Raw genomic sequence first — 22,369 nt, forward strand, 5'->3', positions numbered from 1 at the left:
CATTGTTTGTTGGAGGTATGTATTTGGAGTATGGGAAGTGACATTTTTCACCTGTTGGGAATTAGTCAAAAGCCTTCCACAGGTTTCCAGTAAGGTGGGAGGGGTTTAATAGAGCTCTTGGCATTTGGGAATCTTTGCCTTCTCCTAATTCTCAAAAGTAATGTATTGTGGACTCTAACCACAATGAAAGAAATTAATTTATCAGGTTAAGCATACATTTTTATTTTTTTAGGTAAACAGATTCAAATTTAACCCCCTTCCTGACGGGACTTATTTGTCTACATCAGAACAAAGTTCCAATGTAAACAACTAAGTTAAAAATGAAATCACGGGAACGTTCATGCGATTGCATGATTTCAATGATGGGATCTGGTTAGAGGGGAGTGCCTATGATGCTAGGCACGCCGTTCAGCCCGCAATCCCATTTAGCAAGCGGCTATGACTTCAGGACAGCCAAACACCTAGTACTTTCCATGCTGTCCTAACGGCACTAAAGCCCAGCGAGGATGGCATGGAACGTTCTAGCGGCAGGTAAGGGTTAAAACCCCACAGTTCAAGGTTTGTTTGATCACAAATCAAATGAAAGAAGAAAATAAAAACTGCAGCACTTCTGAATACACGAGTTCAAGGGTGTTAATAATTAGTCTGTCATGTTATTTCTCATCAGTGTGGGTAATATGCTTAGCCAGTAAATGATCACACTGTATAACAAGGAATTCACTTCACCCTTAATAGCATATACAATGGATAAACCAATGTGACATTTATATTTTTATTTATTAAATGTAAGCAAAACAATGAAAACTATGCTTTTTTTTAAAACAAGTATGACATTTTTATTCTGTATACTCACTTCAAAATATCCATATTTTAATTTCATGTCTCAACTTCCTTTACCATTCTTAAAATAGAATGAAATAACATTTATCTACAGTTTGTTTTAATTTATTTATTCTTCTTGCTTTGTCCTTGAGTAATCTTGAAGGCATAGCATGTTTTCAGATACCGCTCCTTGCTGGCACTAAGCTTCAGCTACAATCATGTCCCTGGTAACTTGGAATGCAGCTATAAGGGAGCTTAGCTGAATTTTTTCACTTGTCCCAGCAGCCAATCTGTGTCTGTAAAGGAAATATTACATTTTAAATTAACTTAAAATGTACATGTAAAGAATTTTTATTAAAAAAACAAACTGCACCAAGAAACACATTCAATTTAAAGAAAGATCCATAAGTATTTGGACAGGGACATTTCCATAGTTTTTGGCTCTGCATTCCACCACAAAAGATTTAAAATTAATCATTTAAGATGTGATAGAAATGCAGACTTTAATTTCAGCATTAATTCAAGGGGTTTAACAAAAAAGTAAATTTATGCTTACCTGATAAATGAATTTCTTCTATGGTACGACACGACGAGTCCACGGATTCATCCTTTACTTGTGGGATATTATCCTCCTGCTAACAGGAAGTGGCAAAGAGCACCACAGCAGAGCTGTCTTTGTAGCTCCTCCCTTAGCTCCACTCCAACTACAAGGTGCAGAGGTGACTGAAGTTTAAAATAAAAAAAATTAATCTGTCTTAAAATGACAGGGCAGGCCGTGGACTCGTCGTACCACAGAAGAAATTAATTTATCAGGTAAGCATAAATTTACTTTTCTTCTATAATGTACGACGAGTCCACGGATTCATCCTTTACTTGTGGGATACAATACCAAAGCTACAGGACACGGATGAACGGGAGGGACAAGACAGATGGTTAAACAGAAGGCATCACTGCTTGAAGAACTTTTCTCCAAAAAATAGCCTCCGAAGAAGCACTATGACCCATGCTGGCCTGCGGAAACACATTCCATGGGACAGATGATCCTGTGACAACCACCAAAGAAGAGTCTCTGTTCTCTTGATCCAGATTTATCTGAGGAGATAAATCTGCGTAATCCCCATTCCACTGTTTGAGCATGCATAGTTGCAGTGGTCTGAGATGCAAGCGAGCAAACGGAACTATGTCCATTGCCGCTACCATTAGTCCTATTACCTCCATACACTGAGCCACTGACGGCCAAGGAATGGAATGAAGAGCTCGGCAGATGGTTAAAATCTTTGATTTCCTGACCACCGTCAGAAAAATTTTCATGTCCACCGAATCTATCAGAGTTCCCAGGAATGGAACTCTTGTGAAAATTCTGGGAGCTGTGGCCAACCCGAAGGGAAGAGCCACAAACTGGTAATGCTTGTCCAGAAAGGCGAACCTGAGGAACTGGTGATGATCTTTGTGGATACGCATCCTTTAAGTCCACGGTGGTCATATACTGACCCTCCTGGAATATTGGTAAAATAGTCCGAATGGTCTTCATCTTGAAGGATGGGACGCTGAGGAATTTGTTTAGGATCTTGAGATCTAAAATTGGTCTGAAGGTTCCCTCTTTTTTGGGAACCACAAACAGATTGGAGTAGAACCCCTGCCCCTGTTCTGTTTTCGGAACTGGGCAGATCACTCCCATGGTATATAGGTCTTCTACACAGCGTAAGAACGCCTCTCTTTTTGTCTGGTTTACAGACAATTGAGAAAGATGGAATCTCCCCCTTGGAGGAGAATCTTTGAAATCTAGAAGATATCCCTGGGTTACGATATCTAAAGCCCAGGAGTCCTGAACGTCTCTTGCCCAAGCCTGATCAAAGAGAGAAAGTCTGCCCCCTACTAGATCCGGTCCTGGATCGGGGGCTACCCCTTCATGCTGTCTTGGTGGCAGCAGCGGGCTTCTTGGCCTGTTAACCCTTGTTCCAAGTTTGGTTAGGTCTCCAGACTGACTTGGATTGAGCAAAATTCCCCTCTTGCTTTGCAGCAGGGGAAGATGTAGAGGGACCACCTTTGAAGTTTCGAAAGGAACGAAAATCATTTTGTTTCGTCCTCATCTTATTTGTCTTATCCTGAGGAAAGGCATGGCCTTTCCCCCCAGTGATGTCTGAAATGATCTCTTTCAGTTCAGGCCTGAATAGGGTCTTACCCTAGAAAGGGATGGCTAAAAGCTAAGATTTTGATGACACATCAGCAGACCAGGACTTAAGCCATAACGCTCTACGCGCTAAAATGGCAAAACCTTAATTCTTTGCCGCTAATTTAGCCATCTGTAATGAAAGTATTAGCTAGCTTGAGAGCCCTAATTATATCCAGAATATCATCTAATGGGGTCTCAACCTGAAGAGCCTCCTCCAGAGCCTCGAACCAAAAAGCAGCTGCAGTAGTTACAGGAACAATGCACGCTATAGGTTGGAGAAGAAAACCCTGATGAACAAATATTTTCTTTAGGAGACCCTCTAATTTTTTATCCATAGGATCTTTGAAAGCACAACTGTCCTTAATAGATATAGTTGTACGCTTAGCCAGGGTAGAAATAGCTCCCTCCACCTTAGGGACCGTCTGCCACCAGTCCCGCATGGTGTCTGATATGGGAAACATTTTCTTAAAAGTAGGACGGGGAGCGAACGGAATACCTGGTATATCCCACTCTTTAGTAACAATGTCCGAAATCCTCTTAGGGACCAGAAAAACATCACCGCTAGAAATCTGTCCATTTTACACAATTTCTCTGGAACTACAATAGGGTCACAATCATCCAGAGTCGCTAAAACCTCCTTGAGCAATAAGCGGGGGTGTTCTAGTTTAAATTTAATAGCCGTCATATCCGAGTCTGTCTGAGGGAACATCTTTCCTGAATCAGAAATCTCTCCCTCAGACAGCAAATCCCTCACCCCCAACTCAGAACATTGTGAGGATACATCGGATATGGCTAATTAAGCGTCAGAGGGCTCAGCATTTCTTCTCACACCAGACCTACTGCGCTTCCCCTGCAACCAAGGCAGCTTAGATAAAACCTCTGTGAGGGTAGTATTCATAACTGCGGCCATATCTTGCAGGGTGAAAGAATTAGACGCACTAGAAGTACTTGGCGTCCATTGTGCGGGCGTTAATGGTTGTGACACTTGGAGAGAATTAGATGGCATAACCTGATTCCCTTCGGACTGAGAAACATCCTGCGACATACTTTTAGTAGCTAAAATATGTTCTTTGCAATTTATTGACCTTTCAGTGCATGAGGAACACATTCTAAGTGGGGGTTCCACAATGGCTTCTAAACATATTGAACAATGACTTTCTTCAATGTCAGACATGTTGAACAGGCTAGTAATGACTACAAACAAGCATGAAAACACTTTATTTAGTGAAATAAATAATCTTAAAAAACGGTACTGCGCCTTTAAGAGAAAAAAAGCATACACGTTCTGCAAAACTGCTTTAAAATGCACCAAATTTTTCAAATTTTTGCAAGCAGACTCAATATGTGTAGTTAAGTTTGCCCCACAAGGAAATTTAACATTTACCCCCTAAATGTGCAAACCAGATTGAAATCAGGCCTAAATCTGGAAAAAAAACACCCCCCAGCACTTTGCCACAGCCCTCAAGGATAGTAAATATGGGGTTAAAGCTTCGATTTGGCCCAAAATATCAACAAGGGACCTCAGGAGTTGGAGCTTGCTGAGTGAAAACAACTGCGCATCTGTGGCGCGAAAATAGGCCCCGCCCATCTCACTCAATGTCTCTAAAGCCTCAAAGAACCGCACCAGAGCGGTTTTAAACTAGCCATATGGGTTCTGAGACCCAAAAAATAAGCCAAGTGTACCCTCAATAAAGTTGCCCAAAAAACGTTACTGCCCACAAAACGTTAACAGCACTCCCAGTTCATAAAACGTTTGCCCACAAGCATTCAAAACTCAGTGTCAACCATTTTTCTAATTAGCCCCTTATGCAAGCTTAGTAATGCTTTTCTATAGCTCTTAGGATTACTGCTTACCCTTACCCTCATGGGGATACTGTCAGCCTTTCTGAAATACACAGTCTCTCCAGAAAAAAATGACGGAACATACCTCACTGCTATATAGCATGAAAATGTTCCTCACACTGAAGTTTCTTGTACCCCTCAGCCTCTGTGGGAAAAGCACTGGATCTTAGTTACAAAGGCTAAGATCATCATCCTCCAGGCAGAAGTCTTCATCCATCTGCTGCCTGAGAGTAAATAGTACACACCGGTACCATTTAAAACAAAAAACTCTTGCTTGAAGAAATTAAAAACTAATATTTTATCACCTCTTTCACTTTACCCTTCCTAGTATTTAGAGTAGGCAAAGAGAATGACTGGGAGGTGGAGCTAAGGGAGGAGCTATATAGACAGCTCTGCTGTGGTGCTCTTTGCCACTTCCTGTTAGCAGGAGGATAATATCCCACAAGTAAAGGATGAATCCGTGGACTCATCGTACCTTATAGAAGAAAATATTGAAGTAACTATAACAGCAATTTTCATAAATTGTGCCTCATTCTCAAGGGCTCAAAAGTAATTGGACATACTGACAATTCACAAATTCTTTAAAAATCCAAAGCACTACCTGAACTATGAAAGATTAATTTTAAGTTTCATGTTCCTTTAAGAAAGGTATGTTACTGAAGAGGCAAAAACGTCAGTGACAACATTTAGTAAAAGTATGTAAGGAAGACCAGACAGCTGCTTTACTAGCTTGTTTGATGGAAGACTCATTCCTGAAGGCCCAGGAGAAGGCAAATGTTCTAGTTTAATAACCAGTAATGTGCTCAGAGGGAAGTCATCCTCTTAAATGGCTAAAGTAAATTTACAAGGTCCAGAAAAATGAATGCACAGAGAGGTAAAATGTCAGTGCTCTCACATCTAGGTTGTGAAGAAGTCACTCCTTAGAATTGTTGTGAGCTGTACATAATAATGGAACCACAATTTCCTTATTAACCCCTTCCCGACCTGACTTATTTGTATACATCGGAACAACATTCTGATGTAAACAAGTAAAAAGTGGAACGACTGCGTGATTTCAATGATGGGATCGTGTCTGGGGGGAGTGCCTATGACGCTAGGGCACACCCTCCAGCCCGTGATCCCATTCAGGAAGCACCTTTGGCTTCAATACAGCCAAATGGCTAGGAGGTTCTATGCCGTCCTAAGGGCGCTAAAGTCCAGTGAAGTTAGGATGGCATAAAACGTCCTAAAGACAGGAAGAGGTTAATATTATCCAAATAAACTACCTCAGGAAGATAGGAGTAGTTGGTCTTATTCAGATGAAAAATCACTTAAGGAGGGACATTGGATAAAGCTGAAAGCTCAGACACTCTCCTGGCTAAAGAAATGGGCAAGAGGAATAGAACCTTTAAAGACAATGCAAGACCATGCATAGTAGACATGTGCATTTGGCTATTTCATTAGCACACAAATGCAGAAGATGGTGGCCACTAGCAGCATTCAACACTCTTTGTGAAAGTGGAACACACTAAGATTTGTGCAAATTTAGATCTTGGGGTAGATTTATCAAGCAGCAGAAGCTGCAATCTACCCCCGTAATTTCAGGTACCTCTGAAACTGAATGAAGAGCTCGGCAGATGGATAAAAATTTTTGATTTCCTGACCTCCGTCAGAAAAATTTTCATGTCCACCGAATCTATCGGAGTTCCCAGGAATGGAACTCTTGTGAGAGGGATAAGTGAACTCTTTTGTATGTTCACCTTCCACCCGTGAGATCTTAGAAAAGCCACCACGATGCCCGTGTGAGACTTGGCTAGTTGGAAAGTTGACGCCTGGATTAAGATATCGTCCAGATAAGGCGCCACAGCTATGCCCCGCGGCCTTAGAACTGCCAGAAGGGACCCTAGCACCTTTGTGAAAATACTTGGAGCTGTGGCCAACCCAAAGGGAAGAGCCACAAACTGGTAATGCTTGTACAGAAAGGCGAACCTGAGGAACTGGTGTTCTTTGTGGATAGGAATGTGTAGATACCCATCCTTTAAGTCCACGGTGGTCATATATTGACCCTCCTGGATCATTGGTAAAATAGTCCGAATGGTCTCCATCTTGAAGGATGGGACTCTGAGGAATTTGTTTAGGATCTTGAGATCCAAAATTGGTCTGAAGATTCCCTCTTTCTTGGGAATCACAAACAGATTGGAGTAGAACCCTTGCCCCTGTTCTGTTTTCGGAACTGGGCAGATCACTCCCATGCTATATAGGTCTTCTACACAGCGTAAGAGCGCCTCTCTTTTTGTCTGGTTTACAGACAATTGAGAAAGATGGAATCTCCCCCTTGGGGGAGAATCTTTGAAATCTAGAAGATACCCCTGGGTTACTATTTCTAAAGCCCAGGAGTCCTGAACGTCTCTTGCCCAAGCCTGAGCGAAGAGAGAAAGTCTGCCCCCTACTAGATCCGGTCCCGGATCGGGGGTTACCCCTTCATGCTGTCTTGGTGGCAGCAGCGGGCTTCTTGGCCTGTTTACCCTTTTTCCAAGTCTGGTTAGGTCTCCAGACTGACTTGGATTGAGCAAAATTTCCCTCTTGCTTTGCGGCAGGGGAAGAGGTAGAAGGACCACTTTTGAAGTTCCGAAAGGAACGAAAATTATTTTGTTTGGTCCTCATCTTATTCGTCTTATCCTGAGGAAGGGCATGGCCTTTCCCTCCAGTGATGTCTGAAATAATCTCTTTCAGTTCAGGCCCAAATAGGGTCTTATCCTTGAAAGGGATGGCTAAAAGCTTAGCTTTTGATGACACATCAGCAGACCAGGACTTAAGCCATAATGCTCTACGCGCTAAAATGGCAAAACCTGAATTCTTCGCTGTTAATTTAGCCAATTGAAAAGCGGCATCTGTAATGAAAGAATTAGCTAGCTTGAGAGCCCTAATTCTATCCAAAATATCATCTAATGGGGTCTCAACCTGAAGAGCCTCTTCCAGAGCCTCGAACCAAAAGGACGCTGCAGTAGTTACAGGAACAATGCACGCTATAGGTTGGAGAAGAAAACCTTAGTGAACAAATATTTTATCCATAGGATCTTTGAAAGCACAACTGTCCTCGATACGTATAGTTGTACGCTTAGCCAGGGTAGAAATAGCTCCCTCCACCTTAGGGACCGTCTGCCACGAGTCCCGCACGGCGTCAGATATGGGAAACATTTTCTTAAAAGTAGGAGGGGGAGCGAACGGAATACCTGGTCTATCCCACTCCTTAGTAACAATTTCCGAAATCCTCTTAGGGATCGGAAAAACATCAGTGTAGGAAGGAACCTCTAGGAATCTGTCATTTTACACAATTTACAATAGGGTCACAATCCTCCCTGAGCAATAAGCGGAGGTGTTCTAGTTTAAATTTAAAAGCCGTCATATCTGAATCTGTCTGAGGGAACATATTTCCTGATTCAGAAATCTCTCCCTTCAGAACATTGTGAGGGTACATCGGATATGGCTAATAACGCGTCAGAGGGCTCAGCGTTTGTTCTCACACCAGACCTACTGCGCTTCCCCTGCAACCCAGGCAGCTTAGATAAAACCACTGTGAGGGTAGTATTCATAACTGCGGCCATATCTTCCTGGGTGAAAGAATTAGACGCACTAGAAGTACTTGGAGTCACTTGTGCGGGCGTTAATGGTTGTGACACTTGGGGAGAATTAGCAAAAATATGTTCTTTACAATTTATTGACCTTTCAGTGCATGAGGGACACATTCTAAGTGGAGGTTCCACAATGGCTTCTAAACATATTGAACATTGACTTTCCTCAATGTCAGACATGTTGAACATGCTAGTAATGACTACAAACAAGCATGAAAACACTTTATTTAGTGAAATAAATAATCTTAAAAAACGGAACTGCGACTTTAAGAGAAAAAAAGCATACACTACCTGCAAAACAGCCTACACATGGCACCACATTTTTCCAAATTTTGTATGTAGACACAATATAGGTAGTTAAGATTGCACCACAATTTTTTTTAACAATGAACCCCTTAATTTGCAAACCGGATTGAAAATAGGCCCAGAGCCGGAACAAAACACTCCACAGCCCTGCTGTGGCCCTACCTGCCCTCAGGGATCGAAAATGGAGGGTAAAAGCTTTGATTTGGCCAGAAACATACACCAGGGCCCTCAGGAGTTAGAGCTTGCTTCTTGCTGATAAAACTAACTGCGCATCTGAGGCGTGAAAATAGGCCCCGCCCATCTCACTCGATGTCTCCTCAGCCTTAAAAAACATAATTTATGCTTACCTGATAAATTTATTTCTCTTGTAGTGTATCAGTCCACGGGTCATCCATTACTTATGGGATATATTCCCTTCCCAACAGGAAGTTGCAAGAGGATCACCCAAGCAGAGCTGCTATATAGCTCCTCCCCTTACATGTCATATCCAGTCATTCGACCGAAACAAGACAAGAAAGGAGAAACCATAGGGTGCAGTGGTGACTGGAGTTTTAATTAAAATTTAGATCTGCCTTAAAAAGACAGGGCGGGCCGTGGACTGAATACACTACAAGAGAAATAAATTTATCATGTAAGCATAAATTATGTTTTCTCTTGTTAAGTGTATTCAGTCCACGGGTCATCCATTACTTATGGGATACCAATACCAAAGCCAAAGTACACGGATGATGGGAGGGACAAGGCAGGAACTTAAACGGAAGGAACCACTGCCTGTAGAACCTTTCTCCCAAAAACAGCCTCCGAAGAAGCAAAAGTGTCAAATTTGTAAAATTTTGAAAAAGTGTGAAGCGAAGACCAAGTTGCAGCCTTGCAAATCTGTTCAGAGGCCTCATTCTTAAAGGCCCAGGTGGAAGCCACAGCTCTAGTGGAATGAGCTGTAATTCTTTCAGGGGGCTGCTGACCAGCAGTCTCATAGGCTAAACGTATTATGCTACGAAGCCAAAAGGAGAGAGAGGTTGCCGAAGCTTTTTGACCTCTCCTCTGACCAGAGTACACGACAAACAGGGAAGAAGTTTGACGAAAATCTTTAGTTGCCTGTAAATAGAACTTCAGGGCACGGACTACGTCCAGATTATGTAAAAGTCGTTCCTTCTTTGAAGAAGGATTAGGACATAATGATGGAACAACAATCTCCTGATTGATATTCCTGTTAGAAACTACCTAAGGTAAAAACCCAGGTTTAGTACGCAGAACTACCTTGTCTGAATGGAAAATCAGATAAGGAGAATCCCAATGTAATAGCCATCAAAAACAGAACTTTCCAAGATAAAAGCTTAATATCAATGGAATGAAGGGGTTCAAACGGAACCCCTTGAAGAACTTTAAGAACCAAGTTTAAGCTCCACGGAGGAGCAACAGTCTTAAACACAGGCTTAATCCTAGCCAAAGCCTGACAAAAAGCCTGGACGTCTGGAACTTTTGTGTAAGAGAATAGACAGAGCAGAAATCTGTCCCTTTAACGAACTAGCAGATAAGCCCTTTTCTAAACCCTCTTGTAGAAAGGACAATATCCTAGGAATCCTAACCTTACTCCATGAGTAACCCTTGGATTCGCACCAATATAAATATTTACGCCATATCTTATGGTAAATTTTTCTGGTAACAGGCTTCCGTGCCTGTATTAAGGTATCAATAACTGACTCCGAGAAGCCACGCTTTGATAGGATCAAGCGTTCAATCTCCATGCAGTCAGCCTCAGAGAAATTAGATTTGGATGTTTGAAAGGACCTTGTATTAGAAGGTCCTGCCTCAGAGGTAGAGACCATGGTGGACAGGACGACATGTCCACTAGGTCTGCATACCAGGTCCTGCGTGGCCACGCAGGCGCTATCAGAATCCCCGATGCTCTCTCCTGTTTGATTTTGGCAATCAGTCGAGGTAGCATCGGAAATGGTGGAAACACATAAGCCATGTTGAAGACCCAAGGGGATGTCAGAGCATCTATCAGCGCCGCTCCCGGGTCCCTGGACCTGGATCCGTAACAAGGAAGCTTGGCGTTCTGGTGAGACGCCATGAGAACCAGATCTGGTTTGCCCCAACGATGAATCAGTTGAGCGAAGACCTCCGGATGAAGTTCCCACTCCCCCGGATGAAAAGTCTGGCGACTTAGAAAATCCGCCTCCCAGTTCTCCACGCCTGGGATGTAGATCGCTGACAGGTGGCAAGACTGAGACTCTGCCCAGCGAATTATCTTTGAGACTTCCAACATCAATAGGGAACTCCTGGTTCCCCCTTGATGGTTGATGTAAGCCACAGTCGTGATGTTGTCCGACTGAAATCTGATGAACTTCAGTGTTGCTAACTGAGGCCAAGCTAGAAGAGCATTGAATATTGCTCTCAACTCCAGAATATTTATTGGGAGGAGTTTCTCCTCCTGAGTCCATAATCCCTGAGCCTTCAGGGAGTTCCAGACTGCGCCCCAACCTAGAAGGCTGGCATCTGTTGTTACAATTGTCCAATCTGGCCTGCGAAAGGTCATCCCCTTGGACAGATGGACCCGAGAAAGCCACCAGAGAAGAGAATCTCTGGTCTCTTGATCCAGATTTAGTAGAGGGGACAAATCTGAGTAATCCCCATTCCACTGACTTAGCATGCATAATTGCAGAGGTCTGAGATACAGGCGCGCAAATGGTACTATGTCCATTGCCGCTACCATTAAGCCGATTACTTCCATGCACTGAGCTACTGACGGGCGTGGAATGGAATGAAGGACACGGCAAGCATTTAAAAGTTTTGATAACCTGGCCTCCGTCAGGTAAATTTTCATTTCTACAGAATCTATCAGAGTCCCTAGGAAGGAGACTCTTGTGAGTGGTGATAGAGAACTCTTTTCCACGTTCGCCTTCCACCCATGCGACCTCAGAAATGCCAGAACTATCTCTGTATGAGACTTGGCAATTTGAAAACTTGACGCTTGTATCAGAATGTCGTCTAGGTACGGAGCCACCACTATGCCTCGCGGTCTTAGCACCACTAGGAGTGAGCCCAGAACCTTTGTAAAAATTCTCGGGGCCGTAGCTAACCCGAAGGGAAGAGCTACAAACTGGTAATGCCTGTTTAGAAAGGCAAATCTTAGATACCGATAATGATCTTTGTGAATCGGTATATGAAGGTAGGCATCCTTTAAGTCTACTGTGGTCATGTATTGACCCTCTTGGATCATGGGTAGGATGGTTCAAATAGTTTCCATTTTGAATGATGGAACTCTTAGGAATTTGTTTAAGATTTTTAGGTCCAAGATTGGTCTGAAGGTTCCCTCTTTCTTGGGAACCACAGATTTGAGTAAAACCCTTGCCCTTGTTCCGTCCGCGGAACTGGGTGGATCACCCCCATTACTAAGAGGTCTTGTACACAGCGTAGAAATGCCTCTTTCTTTATTTGGTTTGCTGATAACCTTGAAAGATGAAATCTCCCTTGTGGAGGAGAAGCTTTGAAGTCCAGAAGATATCCCCGAGATATGATCTCCAACGCCCAGGGATCCTTGACATCTCTTGCCCAAGCCTGGGCGAAGAGAGAAAGTCTGCCCCCACTAGATCCGTTTCCGGATAGGGGGCCCTCTCTTCATGCTGTCTTAGGGGCAGAAGTAGGCTTTCTGGCCTGCTTGCCCTTGTTCCAGGGCTGGTTAGCTTTCGAGCCCTGTCTGTAACGAGCAGCAGTTCCTTCCTGTTTTGGAGCGGAGGAAGTTGATGCTGCTCCTGCCTTGAAGTTACGAAAGGCACGAAAATTAGACTGTTTGGCCTTTGATTTGGCCCTGTCCTGAGGAAGAGTATGACCCTTACCTCCAGTAATGTCAGCAATAATTTCTTTCAAGCCGGGCCCGAATAAGGTTTGCCCCTTGAAAGGAATATTAAGCAATTTAGATTTAGTCAGCTGACCAGGATTTAAGCCATAGCGCTCTGCGCGCCTGGATGGCGAATCCGGAGTTCTTAGCCGTTAGTTTGGTTAAATGTACAACGGCATCAGAAACAAATGCATTAGCTAGCTTAAGTGCTTTAAGCTTGGCCATAATCTCATCCAATGGAGCTGTGCGAATGGCCTCTTCCAGAGACTCAAACCAGAATGCCGCAGCAGCAGTGACAGGCGCAATGCATGCAAGGGGCTGTAAGATAAAACCTTGTTGAACAAACATTTTCTTAAGGTAACCTAATTTTTTTATCCATTGGATCCGAAAAAGCACAACTATCCTCCACCGGGATAGTGGTACGTTTAGCTAAAGTAGAAACTGCTCCCTCCACCTTAGGGACCGTCTGCCATAAGTCTCGTGTGGTGGCATCTATTGGAAACATTTTTCTAAATATCGGAGGAGGGGAAAAGGGCACACCGGGTCTATCCCACTCCTTGCTAATAATTTCTTTAAGCCTTTTAGGTATAGGAAAAACGTCAGTACACACCGGTACCGCAAAGTATCTATCCAACCTACATATTTTCTCTGGAATTGCAACCGTGTTACAATCATTCAGAGCCGCTAATACCTCCCCTAGCAATACACGGAGGTTCTCAAGCTTAAATTTAAAATTAGAAATCTCTGAATCCGGTCTCCCTGGATCAGATCCGTCACCCACAGAATGAAGCTCTCCGTCCTCATGTTCTGCAAATTGTGACGCAGTATCGGACATGGCTCTCACATCATCAGCGCGCTCTGTCCTTAACCCAGAGCTATCGCGCTTGCCTCTTAATTCAGGCAATTTAGATAATACCTCTGTCATAACAGCAGCCATGTCTTGCAAAGTGATTTGTATGGGCCTCTCTGATGTACTTGGCGCCACAATATCACGCGCCTCCTGAGCGGGAGGCGAAGGTACTGACACGTGAGGAGAGTTAGTCGGCATAACTTCCCCCTCGTTGTCTGGTGATAATTTCTTTACAGATAAAAACATAATTTATGCTTACCTGATAAATTCCTTTCTTCTGTAGTGTGATCAGTCCACGGGTCATCATTACTTCTGGGATATTACTCCTCCCCAACAGGAAGTGCAAGAGGATTCACCCAGCAGAGCTGCATATAGCTCCTCCCCTCTACGTCACTCCCAGTCATTCGACCAAGGACCAACGAGAAAGGAAAAGCCAAGGGTGAAGTGGTGACTGGAGTATAAATTAAAAAATATTTACCTGCCTTAAAAACAGGGCGGGCCGTGGACTGATCACACTACAGAAGAAAGGAATTTATCAGGTAAGCATAAATTATGTTTTCTTCTGTTAAGTGTGATCAGTCCACGGGTCATCATTACTTCTGGGATACCAATACCAAAGCAAAAGTACACGGATGACGGGAGGGATAGGCAGGCTCTTTATACAGAAGGAACCACTGCCTGAAGAACCTTTCTCCCAAAAATAGCCTCCGATGAAGCAAAAGTGTCAAATTTGTAAAATTTGGAAAAAGTATGAAGCGAAGACCAAGTTGCAGCCTTGCAAATCTGTTCAACAGAGGCCTCATTCTTGAAGGCCCAAGTGGAAGCCACAGCTCTAGTAGAATGAGCTGTAATTCTTTCAGGAGGCTGCTGTCCAGCAGTCTCATAAGCTAAACAAATTATGCTACGAAGCCAAAAAGAAAGAGAGGTAGCGGAAGCTTTTTGACCTCTCCTCTGCCCAGAGTAAATGACAAACAGAGAAGACGTTTGTCGAAATTCCTTAGTTGCCTGTAAGTAAAATTTTAGAGCACGGACTACATCCAGGTTGTGCAGTAGACGTTCCTTCTTTGAAGAAGGATTTGGGCATAAAGAAGGAACAACAATCTCTTGATTGATATTCCTGTTAGTAACTACCTTAGGTAAGAACCCAGGTTTAGTACGCAGGACTACCTTATCCGAATGAAAAATCAAATAAGGAGAATGACAATGTAAGGCTGATAATTCAGAGACTCTTCGAGCCGAGGAAATAGCCATTAAAAAACATAATTTATGCTTACCTGATAAATTCCTTTCTTCTGTTGTGTGATCAGTCCACGGGTCATCATTACTTCTGGGATATAACTCCTCCCCAACAGGAAATGCAAGAGGATTCACCCAGCAGAGCTGCATATAGCTCCTCCCCTCTACGTCACTCCCAGTCATTCGACCAAGAATCAACGAGAAAGGAGAAACCAAGGGTGAAGTGGTGACTGGAGCATAATTTAAAAGATATTTACCTGCCTTAAAAAACAGGGCGGGCCGTGGACTGATCACACAACAGAAGAAAGGAATTTATCAGGTAAGCATAAATTATGTTTTCTTCTGTTATGTGTGATCAGTCCACGGGTCATCATTACTTCTGGGATACCAATACCAAAGCAAAAGTACACGGATGACGGGAGGGATAGGCAGGCTCATTATACAGAAGGAACCACTGCCTGAAGAACCTTTCTCCCAAAAATAGCCTCCGAAGAAGCAAAAGTGTCAAATTTGTAAAATTTGGAAAAAGTATGAAGCGAAGACCAAGTTGCAGCCTTGCAAATCTGTTCAACAGAGGCCTCATTCTTAAAGGCCCAAGTAGAAGCCACAGCTCTAGTAGAATGAGCTGTAATTCTTTCAGGAGGCTGCTGTCCAGCAGTCTCATAGGCTAAACGAATTATGCTACGAAGCCAGAAGGAGAGAGAGGTAGCCGAAGCCTTATGACCTCTCCTCTGACCAGAGTACACGACAAACAGGGAAGACGTTTGTCGAAAATCCTTAGTTGCCTGCAAGTAGAACTTGAGGGCACGAACTACATCCAGATTGTGTAGAAGACGTTCCTTCTTTGAAGAAGGATTCGGGCACAGGGAAGGCACCACGATCTCTTGATTGATGTTCCTGTTAGTGACTACCTTAGGTAAGAACCCAGGTTTTGTACGCAGAACTACCTTATCTGAATGAAAAATCAAATAAGGAGAATCACAATGTAAAGCTGATAACTCAGAGACTCTCCGAGCCGAAGAAATAGCCATTAAAAATAACACTTTCCAAGATAACAACTTTATATCAATGGAATGAAGGGGTTCAAACGGAACTCCTTGTAGAACGTTAAGAACAAGGTTTAAACTCCATGGCGGAGCAACAGTTTTAAACACAGGCTTGATCCTAGCTAAAGCCTGACAAAAGGCCTGGACGTCTGGATTTTCTGACAGACGCCTGTGTAACAAGATGGACAGAGCTGAGATCTGTCCCTTTAATGAGCTAGCCGATAAACCCTTTTCTAAACCTTCTTGTAGAAAGGACAATATCCTAGGAATCCTAACCTTACTCCAGGAGTAACCTTTGGATTCGCACCAGTATAGGTATTTACGCCATATCTTATGGTAAATCCTTCTGGTAACAGGCTTCCTAGCCTGTATCAGGGTATCAATAACCGACTCAGAAAAACCACGTTTTGATAAAATCAAGCGTTCAATTTCCAAGCAGTCAGCTTCAGAGAAGTTAGATTTTGATGTTTGAATGGACCCTGTATCAGAAGGTCCTGTCTTAGAGGTAGAGACCAAGGCGGACAGGATGACATGTCCACTAGATCTGCATACCAAGTCCTGCGTGGCCATGCAGGCGCTATTAGAATCACTGATGCTCTCTCCTGTTTGATTTTGGCAATCAATCGAGGAAGCAGCGGGAAGGGTGGAAACACATAAGCCATCCCGAAGTTCCAAGGTGCTGTCAAAGCATCTATCAGAACCGCTCCCGGATCCCTGGATCTGGACCCGTAGCGAGGAAGTTTGGCATTCTGGCGAGACGCCATGAGATCTATCTCTGGTTTGCCCCAACGTCGAAGTATTTGGGCAAAGACCTCCGGATGAAGTTCCCACTCCCCCGGATGAAAAGTCTGGCGACTCAAGAAATCCGCCTCCCAGTTCTCCACTCCCGGGATGTGGATTGCTGACAGGTGGCAAGAGTGAGACTCTGCCCAGCGAATTATCTTTGATACTTCCATCATTGCTAGGGAGCTTCTTGTCCCTCCTTGATGGTTGATGTAAGCTACAGTCGTGATGTTGTCCGACTGAAACCTGATGAACCCCCGAGTTTTTAACTGGGGCCAAGCCAGAAGGGCATTGAGAACTGCTCTCAATTCCAGAATGTTTATTGGCAGGAGACTTTCCTCCTGATTCCATTGTCCCTGAGCCTTCAGAGAATTCCAGACAGCGCCCCAACCTAGTAGGCTGGCGTCTGTTGTTACAATTGTCCAGTCCGGCCTGCTGAATGGCATCCCCCTGGACAGGTGTGGCCGAGAAAGCCCCCATAGAAGAGATTTTCTGGTCTCTTGATCCAGATTCAGAGTAGGGGACAAGTCTGAGTAATCCCCATTCCACTGACTCAGCATGCACAATTGCAGCGGTCTGAGATGTAGACGTGCAAAGGGAACTATGTCCATTGCTGCTACCATTAAGCCGATCACCTCCATGCATTGAGCTACTGACGGGAGTTGAATGGAATGAAGGACACGGCATGCATTTAGAAGCTTTGTTAATCTGTCTTCTGTCAGATAAATCTTCATTTCTACAGAATCTATAAGAGTCCCCAAGAATGGAACTCTTGTGAGAGGAAAGAGAGAACTCTTCTTTTCGTTCACTTTCCATCCATGCGACCTTAGAAATGCCAGAACTAACTCTGTATGAGACTTGGCAGTTTGAAAGCTTGAAGCTTGTATCAGAATGTCGTCTAGGTACGGAGCTACCGAAATTCCTCGCGGTCTTAGTACCGCCAGAAGGGCACCCAGAACCTTTGTGAAGATTCTTGGAGCCGTAGCCAATCCGAATGGAAGAGCTACAAACTGGTAATGCCTGTCTAAGAAGGCAAACCTTAGATACCGGTAATGATCTTTGTGAATCGGTATGTGAAGGTAAGCATCCTTTAAATCCACTGTGGTCATGTACTGACCCTTTTGGATCATGGGTAAGATTGTCCGAATAGTTTCCATTTTGAACGATGGAACTCTTAGGAATTTGTTTAGGATCTTTAAATCCAAGATTGGCCTGAAAGTTCCCTCTTTTTTGGGAACCACAAACAGGTTTGAGTAAAACCCTTGTCCTTGTTCCGACCGCGGAACCGGATGGATCACTCCCATTAATAACAGATCTTGTACACAGCGTAGAAACGCTTCTTTCTTTATCTGGTTTGTTGACAACCTTGACAGATGAAATCTCCCTCTTGGGGGAGAGAATTTGAAGTCTAGAAGGTATCCCTGAGATATGATCTCTAGCGCCCAGGGATCCTGAACATCTCTTGCCCAAGCCTGGGCGAAGAGAGAGAGTCTGCCCCCCACTAGATCCGGTCCCGGATCGGGGGCCCTCGGTTCATGCTGTCTTTGGGGCAGCAGCAGGTTTCCTGGCCTGCTTGCCCTTGTTCCAGGACTGGTTAGGTTTCCAGCCTTGTCTGTAACGAGCAACAGCTCCTTCCTGTTTTGGTGCAGTGGAAGTTGGTGCTGCTCCTGCTTTGAAATTCCGAAAGGGACGAAAATTAGACTGTCTAGCCTTAGCTTTGGCTTTGTCTTGAGGCAGGGCGTGGCCCTTACCTCCTGTAATGTCAGCGATAATTTCTTTCAAACCGGGCCCAAATAAAGCTTGCCCCTTGAAAGGTATATTAAGTAATTTTGACTTAGAAGTTACATCAGCTGACCAGGATTTTAGCCACAGCGCCCTACGTGCCTGAATGGCGAATCCTGAGTTCTTAGCCGTAAGTTTGGTTAAATGTACTACGGCCTCCGAAATGAATGAATTAGCTAGTTTAAGGACTCTAAGCCTGTCCGTAATGTCGTCCAGCGTAGCTGAACTAAGGTTCTCTTCCAGAGACTCAATCCAAAATGCTGCCGCAGCCGTAATCGGCGCGATGCATGCAAGGGGTTGCAATATAAAACCTTGTTGAACAAACATTTTCTTAAGGTAACCCTCTAATTTTTTATCCATTGGATCTGAAAAAGCACAGCTATCCTCCACCGGGATAGTGGTACGCTTAGCTAAAGTAGAAACTGCTCCCTCCACCTTAGGGACCGTTTGCCATAAGTCCCGTGTGGTGGCGTCTATTGGAAACATCTTTCTAAATATTGGAGGGGGTGAGAACGGCACACCGGGTCTATCCCACTCCTTAGTAACAATTTCAGTTAGTCTCTTAGGTATAGGAAAAACGTCAGTACTCGCCGGTACCGCAAAGTATTTATCCAACCTACACAATTTCTCTGGTATTGCAACAGTGTTACAATCATTAAGAGCCGCTAAAACCTCCCCTAGTAATACACGGAGGTTCTCCAATTTAAATTTAAAATTTGAAATATCTGAATCCAATCTGTTTGGATCAGAACCGTCACCCACAGAATGAAGCTCTCCGTCCTCATGCTCTGCAAGCTGTGACGCAGTATCAGACATGGCCCTAGTATTATCAGCGCACTCTGTTCTCACCCCAGAGTGATCACGCTTGCCTCTTAGTTCTGGTAATTTAGCCAAAACTTCAGTCATAACAGTAGCCATATCTTGTAATGTTATCTGTAATGGCCGCCCAGATGTACTAGGCGCCACAATATCACGCACCTCCCGGGCGGGAGATGCAGGTACTGACACGTGAGGCGAGTTAGTCGGCATAACTCTCCCCTCGCTGTTTGGTGAAATTTGTTCAATTTGTACAGATTGGCTTTTATTTAAAGTAGCATCAATACAGTTAGTACATAAATTTCTATTGGGCTCCACCTTGGCATTGGAACAAATGACACAGGTATCTTCCTCTGAATCAGACATGTTTAACACACTAGCAATAAACTTGCAACTTGGTTACAATCTTATTTAACAAAAACGTACTGTGCCTCAAAGAAACACTAAACGATTAAATGACAGATGAAATAATGAACTGAAAAAAACAGTTATAGCATCAATCCTTAAAAACAACACAACTTTTAGCAAAGGTTTGTTCCCATTAGTAAAGTAACAATAGTTAAATTTGAAACATAAAAATTACAGAGCAACGTTTTTAATCACAGTCAATATATAAGTCTCACAGCTCTGCTGAGAGAATCTACCTCCCTCCAAAGAAGTTTGAAGACCCCTGAGTTCTGTTAGAGATGAACCAGATCATGCAGGAAATACAAGAGTAACTGACTGGAAATTTTTGATGCGTAGCAAAGAGCGCCAAAAACGGCCCCTCCCCCTCACACACAGCAGTGAGAGAGAAACGAAACTGTCACAATTAAAACAAGCAACTGCCAAGTGGAAAAATAATGCCCAAACATTTATTCACTCAGTACCTCAGAAAATGCAAACGATTCTACCTTCCAGCAAAAAACGTTTAACATAATAAAAACCTATTAAAGGGTTTAATGTACTTTTAACAGAGTAATTCCAGTGAATACCATCCCCAGAATACTGAAGTGTAGAGTATACATACATGTCATTATAACGGTATGGCAGGATTTTCTCATCAATTCCATTCAGAAAATAAAAACTGCTACATACCTCAATGCAGATTCATCTGCCCGCTGTCCCCTGATCTGAAGCTTTTACCTCCCTCAGATGGCCGAGAAACAGCAATATGATCTTAACTACTCCGGTTAAAATCATAGTAAAAACTCTGGTAGATTCTTCTTCAAACTCTGCCAGAGAGGCAATAACACGCTCCGGTGCTATTGTAAAATAACAAACTTTTGATTGAAGTTATAAAAACTAAGTATAATCACCATAGTCCTCTCACACATCCTATCTAGTCGTTGGGTGCAAGAGAATGACTGGGAGTGACGTAGAGGGGAGGAGCTATATGCAGCTCTGCTGGGTGAATCCTCTTGCATTTCCTGTTGGGGAGGAGTTATATCCCAGAAGTAATGATGACCCGTGGACTGATCACACATAACAGAAGAAATAGAACTTTCCAAGATAAAAACTTTATATCAATGGAATGAAGGGGTTCAAACGGAACGCCCTGTAAAACATTAAGAACAAGGTTTAAACTCCATGGTGGAGCAACAGTTTTAAACACAGGCTTAATCCTGGCCAAAGCCTGACAAAAAGCCTGGACGTCAGGAACTTCTGACAGACGTTTGTGTAACAGAATGGACAGAGCTGAGATCTGTCCCTTTAATGAACTAGCAGATAAACCCTTTTCTAAACCTTCTTGTAGAAAAGACAATATCCTAGGAATCCTAACCTTACTCCAAGAGTAACCTTTGGATTCACACCAATATAGGTATTTACGCCATATCTTATGGTAAATCTTTCTGGTAACAGGTTTCCTAGCCTGTATTAAGGTATCAATAACTGACTCAGAAAACCCACGTCTTGATAAAATCAAGCGTTCAATTTCCAAGCAGTCAGCTTCAGAGAAGTTAGATTTTGATGTTTGAAGGGACCCTGTATCAGAAGGTCCTGTTTCAGAGGTAGAGACCAAGGTGGACAGGATGACATGTCCACCAGGTCTGCATACCAAGTCCTGCGTGGCCACGCAGGTGCTATTAGAATCACTGATGCTCTCTCTTGTTTGATTCTGGCAATCAATCGAGGAAGCAACGGGAAGGGTGGAAACACGTAAGCCATCCTGAAGTCCCAAGGTGCTGTCAGAGCATCTATCAGGACTGCTCCTGGATCCCTGGATCTGGACCCGTAACGAGGAAGCTTGGCGTTCTGTCGAGACGCCATGAGATCTATCTCTGGTTTGCCCCAACGTCGAAGTATTTGGGCAAAGACCTCCGGATGAAGTTCCCACTCGCCCGGATGAAAAGTCTGACGACTTAAGAAATCCGCCTCCCAGTTCTCCACTCCCGGGATGTGGATTGCTGACAGGTGGCAAGAGTGAGACTCTGCCCAGCGAATTATCTTTGATACTTCCATCATAGCTAGGGAGCTTCTTGTCCCTCCCTGATGGTTGATGTAAGCTACAGTCGTGATGTTGTCCGACTGAAACCTGATGAACCCCCGAGTTGTCAACTGGGGCCAAGCCAGGAGGGCATTGAGAACTGCTCTCAATTCCAGAATGTTTATTGGCAGGAGACTCTCCTCCTGACTCCATTGTCCCTGAGCCTTCAGAGAATTCCAGACGGCACCCCAACCTAGAAGGCTGGCGTCTGTTGTTACAATTGTCCAGTCTGGTCTGCTGAATGGCATCCCCCTGGACAGATGTGGCCGAGAAAGCCACCATAGAAGAGAATTTCTGGTCTCTTGATCCAGATTCAGAGAAGGGGATAAGTCTGAGTAATCCCCATTCCACTGACTTAGCATGCACAGTTGCAGTGGTCTGAGGTGTAAGCGTGCAAAGGGTACTATGTCCATTGCCGCTACCATTAAGCCGATTACCTCCATGCATTGAGCCACTGACGGGTGTTGAATGGAATGAAGGGTGCGGCAAGCACTTTGAAGTCTTGTTAGCCTGTCCTCTGTCAGGTAAATCTTCATTTCTACAGAATCTATAAGAGTCCCCAGGAAGGGAACTCTTGTGAGTGGAACGAGTGAACTTTTCTTTTCGTTCACCTTCCATCCATGTGACCTTAGAAATGCCAGCACTAACTCTGTATGAGACTTGGCAGTTTGAAAGCTTGAAGCTTGTATCAGAATGTCGTCTAGGTATGGAGCTACCGAGATTCCCCGCGGTCTTAGTACCGCCAGAAGAGCACCCAGAACCTTTGTGAAGATTCTTGGAGCTGTAGCCAATCC

The 22,369-nt window shown here is 43.9% G+C and overlaps 1 protein-coding gene across 1 annotated transcript in view; it reads right to left on the minus strand.

Moving 5' to 3' along the window:
* Positions 1-758: 758 nt before the first annotated feature.
* Positions 759-22,369, minus strand: part of RFC5 (replication factor C subunit 5) — a gene marked incomplete in the record, with an annotated part of 128,945 nt that continues 107,334 nt past the window's right edge. Inside the window, 1 exon segment of the mRNA XM_053701683.1 lies at positions 759-1,118. Coding sequence (XP_053557658.1) covers positions 1,022-1,118 — 97 coding nt within the window.

Source organism: Bombina bombina, chromosome 2 (genome assembly GCF_027579735.1).
Source record: "Bombina bombina isolate aBomBom1 chromosome 2, aBomBom1.pri, whole genome shotgun sequence".
Lineage (NCBI taxonomy): Eukaryota > Metazoa > Chordata > Amphibia > Anura > Bombinatoridae > Bombina > Bombina bombina.